The sequence below is a fragment of the Passer montanus genome, unplaced genomic scaffold (genome assembly GCF_014805655.1).
Source record: "Passer montanus isolate IOZ18808 unplaced genomic scaffold, ASM1480565v1 scaffold48, whole genome shotgun sequence".
Classification (NCBI taxonomy): Eukaryota; Metazoa; Chordata; class Aves; order Passeriformes; family Passeridae; genus Passer; species Passer montanus.
The window spans coordinates 3,329,856-3,347,863 of NW_024369707.1; the positions used below are offsets into that span (position 1 = coordinate 3,329,856).

The following is an 18,008-nucleotide window of genomic DNA, read 5'->3' on the forward strand; positions in this document are numbered from 1 at the left end:
GGGTGTTTCAGCCACTTTTATTTCTGTTGTGTTCAGTCACAGTTGGAAAATGAGTGTATTCTTCAGCGCATCTGTTTTGAAGCAGATCTTGTTTTGAAGAAGAATAGTGTCTAGAGATGCAATGTTAAGATGGTTTTCCTGTCTGTTATGGGTTAATTAGAAGAGTTAATATAACTTAGAATTTTTTCCTGACTTTAAAGTTTGCTGAATAATTTTGTAAACACTTCTGTCTATTGGAGCAAAGAAGTGTTCAGAAGAAACTAGAATGGCCACAGAAGGAAGCAAAAAAAGAAAGACTAAGAAACAAACCTGAATAGCTGCAGGTTACATATTTAGCCTTGCTCTACAGGGATCTATTTATTGATTGTATTTATTTGTATTTCAGTGCTGCTTTGGAGTTCCTATTGTCTCTGTGGTTCCCATCCTGAAAAAAATTGCTTTCTAACCAGCCAACACTGGCAGTGTGAGAAAGAAAGTGTAATCCCCATTTTGCAGTTGGAAAGAGGCAGAGATGGAGTCTGGCTGTTCTCAGCTCACACAGGACGTCTCTGGGAGAGACAGAAATTGAACCCAGATATGTTGCTTGAGTCCTAGTGAGTCTCAAGGCAGTCTTTTCTCAAAACTGAAGAAAATGCATTTATTTGATATACTCATCTCAATGCTTTTCCTGTGGATACTATTTGAAACATCTGGGGATTTTTTAAAATTCAAATTCATCTTTTTTTTCTTGCTTTTCATTTTATATTTAGCACTAATATTTAATGTGAGATGGAATGGAATTTACAGCTTCACTATGTGAAGGATTGAAATAGAATAAATTTTAATAATAGTTTGAACATAATTAAACACATTTTTTCAAAGAGATTACATTTTTTGATAATCTTTATTGTCATTGCTGTGTAAAAGATTTAGATCTGTTTCCATCTCTTTTTCATAAATTGATGCATATGCAAAAATAGATGATATTTCAGATGCTTTAAAGGAAAAATATTTCCCCCCCTACTTTATTAAAAGCAGATAATGGCTTAGACTGTAGTTTTTAATTATTTTCTTTCTAAAGTATTCAGAAGTTGATAATTTCCAACATACCATGCAAATCTTGAAGTTGGTGTTGGAATGTAGTGGATCTTTCTGTGATCTCATCTGGGAGAGAAGTTCTTTTTGTATTGGGGAATTTCTTCAGCAATGTAGGTGCAAAACCAATTTTATTTTTACCGATTTAAATTTCTCCTAAGATCTTTTTACCAGAACACACGAAGAAACTACCACGTCCCAGGCACGCAGAGTTAGAACAACTCCATGTATTTGAAAACCACAGCAATTTACCCTGTAACTGGAAAAACTATCTCAGGGAGCCTTGGAAAGTTGAAAACTTTGGGCTGTGTTGCTTTTTAATATCTGCAGGCTGCTTCAGAGGTAGTGAGTGCTTCTGGACACATATGCAAAGTATCAGCCTTTGACATGATTGTGGCAGCTTGGCTTTGTTAGCAGGTTAACATTCACTATGTAGAATGAATTTAAACAATCTGCTGAATTCTTAACATGAGGACTGGATTTACTTTTTTTTTTCCCCAATATTTTATTGAAGTTGCAAACTGGTGCAATATTGTCTGTGGCTGTAGGCAACAGCAATAAAAATGGAGCTAAAAGTTAGTTTTGTACTGACACATCTAAGAGGAGAGTTGCAGGTGGAGGAGAGGTTTGGCACAGTGTTTAGGAGCTCATCTGTAGCCTTGGCTTTAGACTTACCCTTCTATTTTTTGAAGCTCTCTGGAGGATCTACCTGGACTGTCTCCAGGTGGAACAAGTAGAACCACTTTGAAGAGAAGGTGAATGAGCATCAACTGACAAATCGGTGTCATCACAAGTAGTACTGGCAGAAAGATCTTGCAAATTTACATCCTGCAGTGTTTTATCTTGAATTGAAACCTTAGGAAGTAATTGGACTGGCTGGCAAAGGATCCATGTTTGTGAGTGTGATTCTTAAACAAGCCCAGTATGTTATACCGTATTCAGTCTGCCTTTGGAAAATTAACTATGATATGAAGGGCACCTTGGTATGCATCTGTCTTAGGATTCTGTTGGAGAAATGTTTCAGGGATTACAATTGTCCAGGCATATGGAATAGTAATTGCATGCAAATACATTTTACGCTTTTTAGCTTGGCTCTGTCAGCTGCAACGGCTGGCTGTGCCTGTTTAGTGAAGGGATGCATTATAAAAACAGACAGACTATTAAATGAAAAAATGAGGATGAAAACAAGAGGCCAAAATACAAAATATATTTTCTTATTAGTGACTATGGAAATTCTGTACCTAAAACAACCCTGGATTTTTTAGTAGTGATCATACTGATTTAGTATTTATTCATGGGCTATATGGATTTGTGTTACTTGCTGCCTTCTTTTCTCTGTGCAAATCTCTGAAGATATTGTGAGCTGCATGAGGAGTGGCTAAAAAAGGAGTTTGTAATTGTGTCTTTACAGTACACTTAGGTTCAGTTCTTAGTTATGAGACCATGGTGTTTTGGCTTTTTTCTTTTGGTTTAGGTATTTTAGAATTTTTTTTTTGTGAGCTTCAATAGTTTCTTGAAGGTTAAGCCTTGAAATTTTGCTAGCTTTAATTCTGATGTAGCCATGCTGTTCACTGTGTCAAAATGTTTCTCAGACTGCTTGGCTACCATTGCTGCTTCCTTGGTGAGGACCAGAGAAACCACAGAACCACTACAACCAGCACAAATTAATCCATTTGATTTGCTTATCTCTTTTTATCTGATAATTAAAATGGACTCTTTAGTTCAACAGAAAACCTATGCACAAACGACATTGATTTGTTTTGATAGGCTTATTGGAAGACAAATGAGCTTTTGAATTACTAGTAACTAAGGAGTGAGAATGATGATAAAATCCTGTGAAGTGCTTCATAAAACTAAGTTCTGAGGAAGTCTGTGGCTGAAATTCAACATCTATTCATAGTGCTTTTAGTTTTCATCTAATCTAAACAGTTTTAATTATTTTTGCTGTCTGAAAGGGTAGGGGTGGTTCCTAAAGCACAAGGTGTTCTTCAGTGCATGGCAGGGGCAGCACTGAGCAGGACTTAATAATTAATTAAACACATCTGTTTCCAGTCAAACAAGCTCAGATCAGTTTGTATCAAATAGAATGGATCACACAGCATTTTTTATTATTGTGCTTGTAAGGTGAATGGATGCATTCAGTAATGGGGGAAGTGCCCTTTGTGATTGAAAGCATTATTTTTTTTCTTTCTTGTTGCAGATAATAACCTTAACGTTTTAGGTGTGACAAGAACAATTGAATTACTAACACAAAATAGGCTTATTTTGAATTTGGATTTATTTTGAAAGCATGAGTGAAGAGCTTATCCAACAATAAGAATGCAGTTCTTTGAAACTCAGATCTAGTCCAAGAAACTAGAATATGAAAAAAGTGTTGCAAGCAATTTTTGAACTGGGCTTTGTTCACATGTCAACACATTTTATCTTCAGTACTCTTAAAGGAAAAGAAAATTTCTATGAATATCTCTGGCACTTGGCAGTGGAGCAAGCTTAAAATGTAACTGACAAACCATAGAATAGAACTAGTTCCTTCCTGAAAATTGTTCTTTTCTGTCACTTAAATATTATTTTGGGGAGAAGGGATGTAGAAATTGTTCCTTGAGAACCTATGTATTCTTTTGATTTGCAGGGGAAAGAGACTTTAAGGAGATAAGCCCTTCTGAACATAAAACTCCATACTTCCTTGATATGTCAAGTATATATATAAACTTGCCATGTAGTTGAGTGTTAAAAATGAAGAAGAGTCAGAGCTAGATCCTGATGTCTAATGTATCACCTTGTATGTATGAGATGTGTCCCCAAGCAAAATAAATAACACTCTGAACTGTGACCAAACCATGAGATAAATTATAAACCATATATTTTGGACTGTCCTCTATGGCCTCTAAGCCTTCTATGTCAGTCAGGTAAAAATCTGACATTCATCAACTGTCTCCAAAATTAACTTTCCTAATAATCTTTCCTCTGTTTTCTGTCCAAAAATGTTAAAGAGTCTGGGGTATACAAAAATTTGAGCCAAAGAAAAAATTCCAGCTGAGGTCAGTAATAGTATTGTTTTATATAGGGAGGCTTTATATTAGGGTTTGGTGTCCCTGACAACAGACCTTGGGATTAGTGGAAAGGTAAAATTCCTAGTGTAGACCCAATACTTGTTTTTTATATAAATGATATTTAATGCTTATGTAATTATTAAGGTAATTATAACAAATTATTTAATGATAAATAACTGTGCTACTTTACTGAGCAATGTAATATGAAGCATTGCTTATGCAGAGAAGAGCAGGAATATTGTACAGGAAAGAATGGAGTAACCTTTAGGACTGGAGCTCTTGGGTGAAATTTGCATTTAAAGATGAGGAAACGTCTGATTCCAGTGATGTGTTTTCCCTTTGATGTGAAGACAAGTGAAGGGAGCTGCCTGATGGTTTTGGTTGATGTCAGTGAGCCAGCAGTGGTGATTTGGCTCTCATTAAGGCAAGCATTTCCTCAGTATTATCTTGGAAGCTGTTTCCAGGACAAGCAAAAGTATTGATGCTTTTGCAAAAGGCAGTGCTAAACTTCGGAGTCCCAGGTGCAAAATTAAACATGTCTGGAGGGAAGGGCTTGTCCTCCCCTAGGAAACAGTGCAAGTACAGCTAATTTTTTCAGGAGATGAAGAGTTTGTAGATGTATTCTATAAATGCATTATGGATGTAAAATTCAACAAAGAAGAGGAAAGACATTTAACCTGAAAGTTAGTGATGATATAAGAATTTACCTACAAAATAGGTGTAGGTAAATTCAAGCTAGAGATTGAAGGCATGCAAGGCTCAGACAGCATTTTTACTACATACTGGGCTTAGTATTGTCCATGCTATTACAAGTGCTGCTTTAAAGCAGGCACAGTTTTTGCCCTGCTTTCTAATTCCTGTTAGAAAGCTTTCAGCACCCAAATGAGTTGGACTCTGAAACTGCTCTCCACAAAATGAAGTGTAGGTAAAAGGCCCAGCTCTTTTACAAAGGAAGTTGTGTCCACAAATAGGATTGTGTGATGTGGTTAGCTCTGACCACACAGAGCTGCTCTGTAACCTGCTGATCTGTACAAGTGCTGTGCCCTTTCCTATTTCTGTTACTCCCTTAAATTCCAACATATCTGATGTTTTCCCTGGAAAGGTTACTCTTTTAAGTCTATATTTGAAAATTTCTGATAATGAATGGTGGTCACGTTCCTTTTTCCTGTTTATTTCTTTGCTTGAATGTGGCAACAGTGAATTAGCATAAATGGTCTGAAGAAAGTAGTTAATATAAATTAATTTGTATTCTTCTTAAATGCTTTGAATTTACCTCCTTGAAGATACATCAAAGATGAGTTTGGTTCATAAATATGTTCAGAAGATGAATACAGTCGGGGGAAAGAATCCTGTTTTATGGTATTTTTAAAACCAGAAATAAATCCTTTATAATCAGTAATTGACCTATATGATATGTTTTTTCCAGTTTGTTTCAGATCCTTGTGCCAGCAACCCCTGTCTCCATGGTAACTGCAGCACCAGCGGGGATGGCTACCTCTGTGTGTGCAGTGAAGGCTTTGAGGGAAGGCACTGTGAGCACTCACCCCACAGCCCTGCAGCCTCCCAGGGCACAGAGGCCACCTCACCCCGGCACAGCAGCCCAGCCTCGTCCACCCTGGAGCCTGACATTGCTCTGCCCCGCTCCAGGGCCACTGTGACGTTACCTACGTGGCAGCCAAAGGCAGGACAGAGAGTGGTGGATCTCAAATGGGATGAAATCGAGGTGAGACTATTTGGGCACGGTGAAAATTCACTGACAAAAAATCTTTAAAGTGTTATTTTCGGGTTGTCATTTCTGCATGGTTTCGTGATCTCTTCAGGAGAAGACTGAAGATATGAACCTTGCCCTGAGTTAAAATGCTGATAAAATTAAAATAAATCCCATTTGATCCATGTTATGAGTAATGGACTCAAGCTGGCTAGTGTGTTGTATTAGATACTTATTTGAAATGGGATAATATTGGTTCTTTCAGACAATTGTGTGACAACGTATCTCCAAACATCAAAAAAAATTAAGGAAATGCTAAAAGTTAAAGCAATACCTTTGATATATTCTTTGGTATTTGCCATTGCAATCACATTTTGCTACATGTTTCTGCATTATTAAGACAACATAGTTGCTTGAGGATTAAAAGTGGTAGTTAATACATTACACAGGGCACAGCTCTAGGGATGCAGTGACAGTGGTGGAAACTTCTAAATGTCTCAATTTTAAACTTTTATTGTAACTCCTACAAAGGAGTCTCTATCAAAACTTAACAATATCTAGTAAAACTACAGCTGGAAAGCACACAACATATGATCCTTAAGAAATGTGATCTTTGCTTTCCACCTTGTACTCTGTGCTGTTTATAATACTTCAATGTTTTGCATGGACTCAAGTGTCTGCAAAAATAAAAAAAACTGATCAAAGTTAACAAGGTTATTGTTAAAGTAATGACCACCTTAGTACCAAGTGCTAGGAATAATGAAACTTTTGCTGAAAAAATACTTTAATTTCTGTAGGCAAAGAATTGGAATTTTTCTGGCATCTTTTTGAGAGAGGTCTTGTAATATAATTTTATTTCAGGTTATTTAGGAATAAATAGGTAAAATGTCAGTTGTATCTTTTTTTGAAGTGTTTCAATGAGTTTGATTCTCCTGAGGTGTTTTAACATACTACATAATGAGAAAGTGAGCAGGCAGGAGTTTAATCATGGAACAAGTGTATTTCACATCACTCTTCGCTAGCCCAAACAAATTTGTTGATGTTTCCACTGTAAAATTTATTTAATCAATTTTCTGTAAATAGAATCAGACCATGTAAAATATATGTTTGGTGTGTTACGACTCTCTGGTTTTAGCTGAGGTAGAAGCATTTATAGGGCTGTATTCCATTTCAGTGGGAGTGCTGGTGGGCAATGTCTGGAGCATTAAACTTTATTTCCTGGAATTCCATCCCTTATATCTATTATTTTACAGTAGAACCACAGTCAGGCACCACAGATGGAGTTTGGAGAGAGCACTGAAGCAGAAACAAACAATGATCTGCTCTTATTACTTACTTTTAATGCAGTCTCATCTCTGCATGGATGGTCCATATGTCCTGATCAATTAAGGGCATGCTCTTCCCTGTACCAGATTTCCCTGGTGTGTCTTCCTCAATCTGTGGTTTGGTGTTGTATAAGGAACATTTCTGCCTGGTTTGCATTTTAGGTAGATTCAGTAAGAATTTCAGTCAAGCAGTTAATTCACAAGTGAGTATTTCAGTAGCTGAAATTTACTCTTCTGCATGTCTTCTGTTAGCTAAGAAGTACAGATAGGTCATCAATTGCTATTGCATGACTAACACTAGCATGGAAATTACTTGCTATCCTATTAGAAAATGGCTTGTGTTGATATGTTTTAATATACTGTGATGGGTCTTGTATTTTTGACAAGCTCTCCAGTGTGGCATAATGACCTTCTACCTTGTTCTTTGGAAGTCACTTTGAGAGAGATGATTATCTGAAACAAAGAGATTTCAATTGCTGATCCAAGACATTCTATCTGATCTCTATTAACTGAGGAGAGTTGATTTGCCTGAAGGTCCAAAGCCTCTTTGCTGGAGGTTTCAAAAGTCAAATGTGTTAATAACAAAAACACTATCTTTCCTCATAGCTGTAAGAACTTTGCAAAACTTGATCCTTCTTCACTCTCTTAAAAGGAAGAGTAGCTGTAGGTGTTGTATTGCAAAAATGTACTGTTTTAATCTTTGAGTTTCTGAGGACAACAAATATTATGTTCTTGTTTGTGTTTTATAAATCTTCCAGGACAGTCTGTTTTCCAAAGTATTCTATACTGATACTGGAAGTGAATTAATGTTCTTCAGACACTTTTGTCTCTGAGAAAAAATTTACCAGGCTCTTTCCAAGTGAAAACTCTCACTATCTTTGCAAGGATGAAGTTTCCATGACAGCTTTTCGGGAAGTTTTGGGAACTCAGAAATGAACACCCGAGAGAAGTAAGCTGTCTAGGAGAGGCATGATGTGTGCTTAGAGTTGGACGTGTTTTCTGTTTTCCTTGGATACCAGGGATGCATTTAGCACTGCTTGCTGGAATCAACTGTCTCAGTAGTGTCTGTACCAGTAGGAAAGGTACAGGTGTTTTTGGATGCAGTTTAATTTCTGAGTGGTCTTCATATAAGAAATTAATATTTTCTTGATGTGCAGATTAAGGACTAAAACCATAGATCATAAGCAAGAATTTTTTCTCTTAGTTGATTTTCTTTAGTATAATATGAATTTATCTTTGTGCTCATCCATTGAAAGATAATTATTTTTTCCTACTTGGGGCAACTGGTTCCCCTTATAAGAGAGATCCAGCTAACAATCCACACTTCCCCAGTTCAATCATCTTTTGTGTTACAGTGTATAGGAGATATTTATTAGCCAGTAATGGAGGGAAAAAGAAACCATCTCATTAACCCTACTCAATTAATGGATATAATAAAGGTTTCAGTGTACAAAATCAACCATAAGAATAGCAGTACCATACTCATATATACAGCTTTTCATAATAGCCCTGAAATTCTTTCAAAGGAAATCAGCTGTATTATTCCCATTTTACAGACTGAGATGCTGAAGAACACAGCAGTGAAGTGATTTGCCAGGTGCACAGCCAGAAATTAGAATGCTGAGCATGTGAGTCCTGGCCTAACCTTCTATTTATACTGCAATTCTGTGCTCAGATCCAAGGGTTTGGAACCAATGATTAGAGGCTACAATAAACTTCTAATTCCCCTTGCAGTGGGGACAGCACTTGTTTTACGTGTGTCCTTAGTCAGTAAATTGCAAGCCTTTAGGAGTGTGGCTGAGTCAGGTGTAAAATCCTGAGAGTGTTCCTGCTCTGCAGCAATTGCAGAATTATTACTTAAGTATATTCTTGAAACAGGAACCTTTAAGTCTTGACTACTTTTATGTGTTGCCAAATGTTTATGCATTTTTTTTGTCAAAGTATGATATGGGTGCAGAAGAAGGAACAGAATCTGAACAAAAGCAGAGGAGAGGTCCATTTGAGATTGCTAAATACAGAATAGAAACTTGACCCTTAAAAAAGATGTCTTAGGAAAAGCTTTCACATGGAAATGGGTGAAGGTTGGAGTATATATGCTTGTCCTTTTCTTACTGTATTTTCTTGACATTCCCTCTTATTATTGTTGTTAAGTTCTGAAATGTGTAATTTTGGTTTGACTTAGGACAGCTCTTTAACTGTGTATAAGATTTGTTTTTGAAATCTCTATAATTTTTCTTTGCTCTGAGAAAAAGATATTCTACAAACACATAAGGAGAATGAAAGAAGCACAGATTTTGGTAGAATAATATTAGCTTTCTTCTAGGATAAATCTGTAACTTCAATAACTCTTCTCTACAATATTAATTTATGGAACTTTTTGTTTATATAGAAACATCATTTTCATAGACAACTTGATGTAGAGCATCTCTTGGGTGCTAGGATAGGTGCTAGTCTTTACTATATTTATTCTAAATAAACCCTTAAATATCTCTAAAAACTCAATATGCTCAAACAAAACTTATGTGAAGTTCATACAAACCTCAGTTTATTATGTTCCATTACTAATCATGTTTAATAGATAGTCATAAATACTAGCTTTCCTAAAATCAAAGCTCTTTAAGACTTCTAGGGAGTACAATTACATCAAGATATTGAACGTCTTCTCTTCTGAAGCTATACTGGTGGGTGGGCTCAGGATTTTTTGGTTATCCAGACCTGTTTTTGAAAAGTATCTGGATTCATTTAACTGCTTTTTCAGGAGTCATCCTGTTTTGAAGTCCTAGAGAGTATGAGGGGAAAAGAGGAAAAAAAAAAGCCACAAAACCTGATATGTTTACTGCCTTTCATTGTTTTTGTGTAGAAGTATCTATAGCTGACTTGACAGTCTTATGTTGAAGTTTATGTCCCAGCTTATCCTCCAGTGGCCTGAGCTCATACACTGCATGCAAAGATTTGACTATGTGGAATTTTTGCTCAATGAACTTGTTTACACAGTGTTTATCTTTCTTTTCAGAACAGCTCCATACACTCTGGAATAATAAATGACTATTAATTCTTCATGGCAGTAATCTTTGTTGAATGACTGTGCTGTGATCTAAGCAGAGGATAGGCAGCTAAGCCTCACACAGCCACTTGCTCACTGCCCCATCCAGTGAGATGGGAGAGAGAATTGGAAGGGGAAAAGTGGGAAAACTCACAGGGAGATGAAGACAGTTCAATAATATTAAAAAGGAGAAATAGAAAACAGGAAAAACCTGAACACAACAAGTACTGCAAAAAACCCTGATTACTCACCACCAAGTAACTGCTGCCCAGCCAGTCTCTGAGCAACAGCAGCCCTGGCCAACTTCCACCCCCCACCCCCTGTTTTATTGCTGAGCACAGCTTCCTGTGGTGTGGGGTGTCCCTTTGGTCAGCTGGGATCAGCTGTGCCACTGTGCTTCCTCAGCACCCCCAGCCCACCTCCTGGTAGGGCACTCTAAGAAAGAGAAAAGGCCTTGATGCTGTGTGAATAATTCAATGACAACTAAAATATCCCTGTTATCAACCCTGGTTCATCACAAGTCCAAAACATGCAAGCATAGCAGCATAGCACCATGCAAGCCATTGTGAAGAAAATCAGCTCCATCCCAGCCAAAACCAGTACAGACTGAATGTCAGGTTTGATGGAGCTGGCAGTGAATTTGGTGGATGGCTTGAGATGAGCAGGCAGCTTGCTGATATGATAATCTAGGTAATCTATCTGTCTTTGTGTAAGAGAGCCTCCTGTGTCTGGTGTGATGTTGGCATTGATAGTCTGTGACAAAAACACAAAGTTTTAATAATGTTATCTGGAGGATTGCTGTGCACTGGAATGTGCTGGATCCTCCTGGTGCTGTGGTTGCTGACTCTCCAAAGCGACTCTTGCTTAGATGAGCAAAGAAACAGACTGCCAGCAGCAGAATGTGCTGGGTGGATGTGCAGCCTCCCTTACACCAGGTTTCAGTGCTGTGATAACTGGTAAGCCTTCTTCATCTGATACTGTTTTTGGATGCAGTCTGTCAGTCTCCCCTGGTGTTCCTCAGAGAGGCACTACTCCTACTCTAAACACTTTTGCTTTTCTCTCCCACTGGTGAGGTGTTAGAAGTAAACCTAGATTTTCTTTCTGTTCTGGTTTTCTTTCAAGCATTGCTCCATCTGAAACTCTAGGATAGAACCAAGTGCAGTGATGTGGAGGTTAAGCTAAGTGACACTGGATTTTTCAGAAACAGTAGTTTTTCTGTGCTACAGGGCAAGGGTACTTTTTTTTTCTTTTAGAATTTTGTTTTGAGTTTAATTTATGTGCTGGAAATGATCCTGCTTTGTTGCTTGACATCCTTGACAGTAAGTAGATAGTACTAGATCCTGTTCTTATGGTTCTGTTCTGTTGCCTTTTATTTTCCTACTTTTCTTTTCACTTTTTATTTGCCAATGGCTGTTCCAGATCTATAGTTAGGATCTAACCTGTTTTATTTCTTTCATGTATTATTTTTTCCTTGCATAAGGAAGAGTGCCAAACATGTTGTATTTCTTAAAAATGAGGGATACCCCTTGCCACACTTACAGGGTCAGAAGAGAATAAATTTGGCAGGCCCTATTCTGATAGAAAAGTAGTTATATGTTCAGAAAAGCCAAAATTGCACGTTATGAAACTTGCTTTATTGAACTGAAATTTAATATGAAATCCCTTGGAAGAAAATCTGAAAGAGCTAGCATTTACAAGACCATCCTTCATACTACATTTTTTATGACAGTTTCTGTCCTACAGAAGATCTGAAAGGTTTTCTTTCTTAATGACCATGCCAGTTTTCATGGGGTTCCACCCCAGAACACAGCCTTGCTTTTCTCAAAAAGCTCATTTTCTCACTCCTTCCATAAGATAATGTCTTTTCAAATATGTTTAAAATTTTAGTTTGTTTTTTTCTTTTAAGCACTGATCTTTTCTGTAGGATGAGTTTGTATACATCTTTATTTAGTTCAAGAATTATATGTGCATTCATATATTCTGTTTAATTTCAGACTAATATGCCTCACTTTGTTCTGGCTGCAAGACCTTGCAGAGCTGTCTGTTGACCCACTAGGAGGCAAAACAGGAGAACAGTTTTTTGAGATAAAAAAACAAGAGGTTGACCAGAGAGAAAATTCCCAAAACAATATTTTGAAAGAGAGCATTCTGGGAACAGGAGGAAAGTACCTGAGTCATGGGTATCTCAGTGTGCCTGAATGTGCACACACATACACTTATTTGTGGTAAATTTGGGGATATTTTCAAAAGAAGCGCTTTCACTGTATGTTGGAGTGGGGTTTAGTGAAGGCTGTGTTGTCACTGAAGTTACAATGGCAATTAACAGGAAACACTTAATAGGCAACTGGCTCATGGAGTGGCTTTTCACTGACAGCCTCACAGTGTAGGTGAGGTTCAAGGCACCTCTGGATTTTTTCTAGTCCAAACCCTTGCTCCAAGCAGGGTCAGCTAGAGCAGGTTGGTCAGGGCTTTATTCACTGAGGCTTAAATAACTCAGAGGATAGAAAGTCCACAAGATACCTGGGCAGCCTCCTCCACTGCTCGGAACTATCTGTTGGTTTTCAGAAACATTTATTATTACCTTGTTGATAGGGTAGTGAGGACTTTCTAAGGAACATATGAATTTGGCCATGCTACTTACAAACCACTTTTAAATTTGAGGAAAGTGTGGCCTATTTTGCAAGAAGTAAAAGCTTTCTGCAATTCTATCAACTTGAGGTTGAGACACAAAAGAAATGCCAACGTATCATGGCAGCAGAATGGCTGGATTTTGCACTGTCAGGATTAGTCTGCCTGTGTTGATAAGGCCTTGTAGAATTACAAATGTCTGCTCAACTTTTTAAGAAATCTACTATGGAATTTCATATACAATAGGTGTCTTCAGAGAACTAATTTCAACACTGAGAGGCTGCATAAAAGTAGACTTAAAGTCTGTACGCTCCTCTTCTCAGCCTTATTGAATTAAAGTCTAGTACACTTAGGAAAGTAATGAAAGCACTCACTCATGTAAAAATATTGCCTTGGGATTTATGTATGTATTTCAGCACTTGTTGAATTAAGCGTATATCTCATTATTCTGGTTTTGTTAGGCAGGAGCATATCTGCCCAACTCATGTTATTTAATTTCTTCAGAAAAGTTGTAATATGGAAGAACAGTCTGTTTATCTCTTAGGTACTAGCCCTGATTTTCTTTGCAATCTCTTTTATACCGCTGCCATGGCCTGGTAAGGAAATCTAACAAAATCACTGCTGGCTTGTTAAGGCCCAGGTGGAGATTGTAGGAGTGAGAATTCTAAAGATTTCACTCTTGGTTTCTCAAATGATGCTGCTCTTTTACCTATGTAAAGTCTAAAAGCATTTGAAGCAGAAATATAGTTTTTATGTATTATGTTATGTTTTAAGATAAATATAACGTGATTTAGATGCAAACTTGTAGAAAATTTATGTAAAGAGGAATTCTCTATTTACTGTCCACAATTTGATATTTAATAATTTTAAACTCTGAATAAGGTATTGAAGAACAGTCTTGCATGTATTCTGTGTTGACACAGGAGCTTATCTTTGTGATCAGCTCCTAAACATACTTTAGACTCTGGAGGGTGCATGAAGGTTTTATTATCTTTGGTGACTATTTTTAAAGTAGCTGCATCATTTGTGTAAATGTTTATAAGGCTATTCCCCAAGAACCTTCTTGCTGTCCTGATGTTTCTGTACTAAGAAATGCTTTAGGAGAAGTGTTGGATGTCATTACAGTTATGTTTTCTTTTGATTGTCTTTAAATGACAGATACCTACTCTATTAGTATTTTTTACTTTAGATTATGAATGATCTTTATTTTGTCCTCTGAAAATCATTAAAGTATATTTCCCAGTGACTTGAGTTTAAATATCTCCTACCAGTTCTAGCAACACTTTTTTGTTTGTTTGTTTTTGAGAGTGAAAATTACAGATTGTTTTCATCTTCTGAGAGTCCTTTATTGTTGTAATATATTGGTTGTCTTTGCCCTCATTCTTCAGTAGTAGAGTTTTGCAGAGTGCTCTGTTAAGACATGAAAGAGACACACTTAAAAATCTAAAATATTTATAGAAATTTTTCACAGCTGTGAAAAACCTGCAATTTGTTTCTTAATTCAGGTGTCAAAGCTGTCATTTTTTGTCTCCACAGAACTTGGCTGAAGTAGGACACTGCTGAGACCATTTTTTTTTCCTTATGAGAGTTACTACTTCTTCCTATGTTTTTTGTCTGATCCAAGTATCAGGATTGCTAATATATCAAAAAATTCAAATTTCAGTTGCTGTAAAATCTGGGTTTATCATCCTACTGGTTTAGATGGTTATTTTACCTGATTCTTAGAGCAGGAAGTCAGGGCCAATTACAAATAGAGTTCCTAGAGAAATCCATCAGACATTACAGATCTCTTAATAAAAGAATCAAAATAATGTATTTTGCCTTCACTCTTCTAATTATCTTTGCAATATTTCCTGTGTTTGCTTTTCCTGCTGAGTAATCCTAAATTCTGGCATGTTTGCAAACTAAAGTATTTTTTTTTGTTTCAATGGGTTTTTTTTCCATTTTATGAAGGTTAAATCTCGGGTCTTGTTCTGCAGCCACTTTGTTCAGCTCTTGGTTCTATGATTCTTTTATTTTTATTCTACCTGTAAAGACATAATACCTTCTACTTTAAAAACTTCTAATATTAAACAGTAAGGGGAATGAAATGCTTACATTACAACTGCCCCTCTATGTTCTAAGGTAATGGATGCATGAAATTGTAAAATTATAGAAATACTGTAAAAACGAGTGTATTTTAGATGTAGTATAAGACTGTATGAGAAGAGAGATCCTTTTTCTTTTTTCCTTTTGTTTCAGTAGGCATGCAGAGTCTCAAGGAAAAAAAGTTTAAATGTTAGCAAATAAGGAAGAGTGTTAGCCAAACTAATTTTGGATACATTGTGCTTTGACTGTTAGGTCCATACTTTTGGCTTTGAGATTTACAAATGATAATGGATATATTATAATGTAATTATAATGGATATATTATAATTTTTCAAAATTCATTTAAAAATACAATAAAATTGCATCTTGGTTTATTTTCATGAACTATATTTGTTCATATTATATACATCAGGGAATTCCACACTGAATTGAGTAATCTAGACACTGGGAAATCATTCCCTTGGGAAATGTGAATACTGAGTATTTGTCTTGCCCGAGTCAAGATTAGCTCGGAGTGTCCTAAAAATTATTACTTGCATCATATTGTGGACTTCTGTTGTTCATGTATTAGTTACATGTGTTTCATTACATTAATGTAATATTTAAAATTTGAATTGTATTTAAATTTACAAATTTTATTCTGGCTTTTCCTTTGGTGTAAGATTAATTCACAGAAGTGCGTCAGGTTGCAGATTTGTGTTTTCAGTATTAAGGTTTATGTAAAAAGTTTGCAAACATTCTCTGTCTGAAAGAATAGCATTACAAACTGCCTGGAAATTTGAAGATTAAACTGGTTTGTTGGTTTTTTCCCTAGTGTGACATTTCATAGGCAAGTTGATGAAGATACATGAAAAGTTACTTAAAACTTCTGATATGATATTAAATAATAGACTCAATTATGCCATATAAAGTGTTACTTATTTGAAATAAATGTACCCTTGGAAACACTAATAATTTTCAACCTGTCTTTATGAAATTACTGCTGGTGAAGATCTGCATAATTAAGGAGTCTCTGTAGTTCCTGTGTTGCATGACTCCTTGTATGGTGTCTGGATGTAGTCAATGTAGTAACTGATTTTTATGCCTGCTAGGCATCACTAGATTTGGCAAACGTGTCCTTTTGTCTCGCTGTGATCATCATTTTTTTTCATCTGAAGCTACTGTTTGTCCAAGCAATTTTTTCTTGGAAAGAATAGTAATGGGCAAGTGGGAGAGTGATTTTTAAAGGAAACCTGTGTTTGGAAAAAAACATATTTCAATATAGTAGAAAGGCAATGTCTGTATTTGTTACTATAAATCCTTCAGTATTGCACTGGTTAATGATGAACTATTTCTTGGGTGTAGCAAATGTTAGAGCATTATTTATTATTCTGAAGGACCAGAAAACTATTCATATTTTTCTAAATATGTTCACTTTAAAAGGGAGATACCTTTAGAAGTTCACACTTTTCTGCAGGAGCTTTTTGGTAAAACAAAACCCTGAAAGGATGGTTATGTGAATTTTCAGCACCTTTGTTGGCAGCACAAAGGTTTCAGTGAATGTTCCTGAGGATTTTTAGAAGATGACTGCTGGACTACAAGTGTCATTTGTAAAGAAGAAAAATCTTTCATGTTTTCTTTTGTCAGATTTTATGGTTTGCTGTTAAATAAAGTTATTTTTATTTTCAGATAACCCCAGATGTGGCTTGTGGAAATGCCAGTTCCAATACTTCTGCTGGAGGCCGGCTTATCTCCTTTGAAGTTCCACAGAATACATCAATAAAGTGAGAATAGTCTTATATGTGATGAAATACAAAAGCACTTTTATTTTCATTTGACTGGATATTTTAGACAAACAACTGTTCTTCAGATGGGCAAATTTGTCAAATGACTAAAAGACGATGAGACAATTCAGGCAGACTTCAAGCATGTAGCAGAGCCATGGCAGCTCTTTGCTTTGCATAATTTCTCTGACATATTTAATGTTTTAGAAGATGTAAGCATGTAAGCTGTCTCTGGGCCATCATAATGCATTAGAAATTGGGGCAGATGTTTTGAAGATGTCAGTTTGGAGAAGATATGACTTCATGCAGTGAACACTTTTCCCCCTTTAATCTCCAGGTGAACTTGCTGATAGAATGTGTTATTGTTGACTATATGGGTGCATGTATATTGTGCATTTGTATTTGATTTCTGGGTTATTGCTTTGGGTGTTGCCATCAGCTGTGAAATCTTTGTGTGTGTCCTAAAAAACACATTTCTCAAAAAAAATGGAATGTATTCTGTTATTCACTTTTCAAAATCATGCTTTTTGGATAAAATACTTGTTTTGTTATGTTTAGTTAAGAGAACCTGACTTCCTAGAAAGATCTGATTCTGTCAGCTGGGATGAGGCATTTTCTTATTGGAAATTTTATTTAAAAAAAATCTGCCAACGTAGTTCTCTGGCTCACAGCTTTGCTGCACTTTTAGACTTGCATTTCCCCAAAATAGCCTACTTTTCTCATACTGTCATCTTATCTTTCAGAATCCCATGTTTCTGTTAAAAAAGGCCATGCTCACAGGAAAAAACAAAGTGATGCAAGCAGACAAGCTGCAGACAGTTTGGAGCAGTAACTGTTAAACGTGGGGTCGTCCCACCCTTCCCACGGGGCTTGAATTGGGCTCATTCATGAGCCTTAAGCCTAAGCCAGGAGGAGATCTGGGAGTGTGGATGCCCTGGCTGGCTGCAGTCTGAAAGCAAACAAGTGGATTTTCTTGGAATCGGGAAAAACCTGGCATTTATAGATTCTGAAGTTCTATTTAAGAGCTTTGATGGAGAAACCCTGTTTTAAAGCAGGTTGCAGAGTACACAGTCAGTTTTGATCATTTTTACATTGTATCTATTTAGTGGAGTTTTATACTTGAGTAGATTAGTAAAAGTCAAGATCGATTTTTATTTGTTTCATTTACTATCTTAAAGGCCCAAGTAACTTACCTGATTCAATGGCTAGCTGTGAAAGGAAAATAATTTCAGTTTAATAAGTTGATTTTGTTTTGATTGTCATATGAGACCTAAACTGTGAAACTAGTTTCTATGCTGTTCTAAAAGTGAGACAGCTTTTGGAATAGTA

The 18,008-nt window shown here is 36.4% G+C and overlaps 1 protein-coding gene across 1 annotated transcript in view; it reads left to right on the forward strand.

Annotated features, from left to right (window-relative positions):
• The window catches only part of DNER (delta/notch like EGF repeat containing), a 111,593-nt gene that overhangs the window by 40,136 nt on the left and 53,449 nt on the right, over nucleotides 1-18,008 (forward strand). The window contains exons 2-3 of the mRNA XM_039722437.1: nucleotides 5,551-5,847; nucleotides 16,585-16,679. Coding sequence (XP_039578371.1) covers nucleotides 5,551-5,847; nucleotides 16,585-16,679 — 392 coding nt within the window. The remainder of the gene's footprint in view (nucleotides 1-5,550; nucleotides 5,848-16,584; nucleotides 16,680-18,008) is intronic.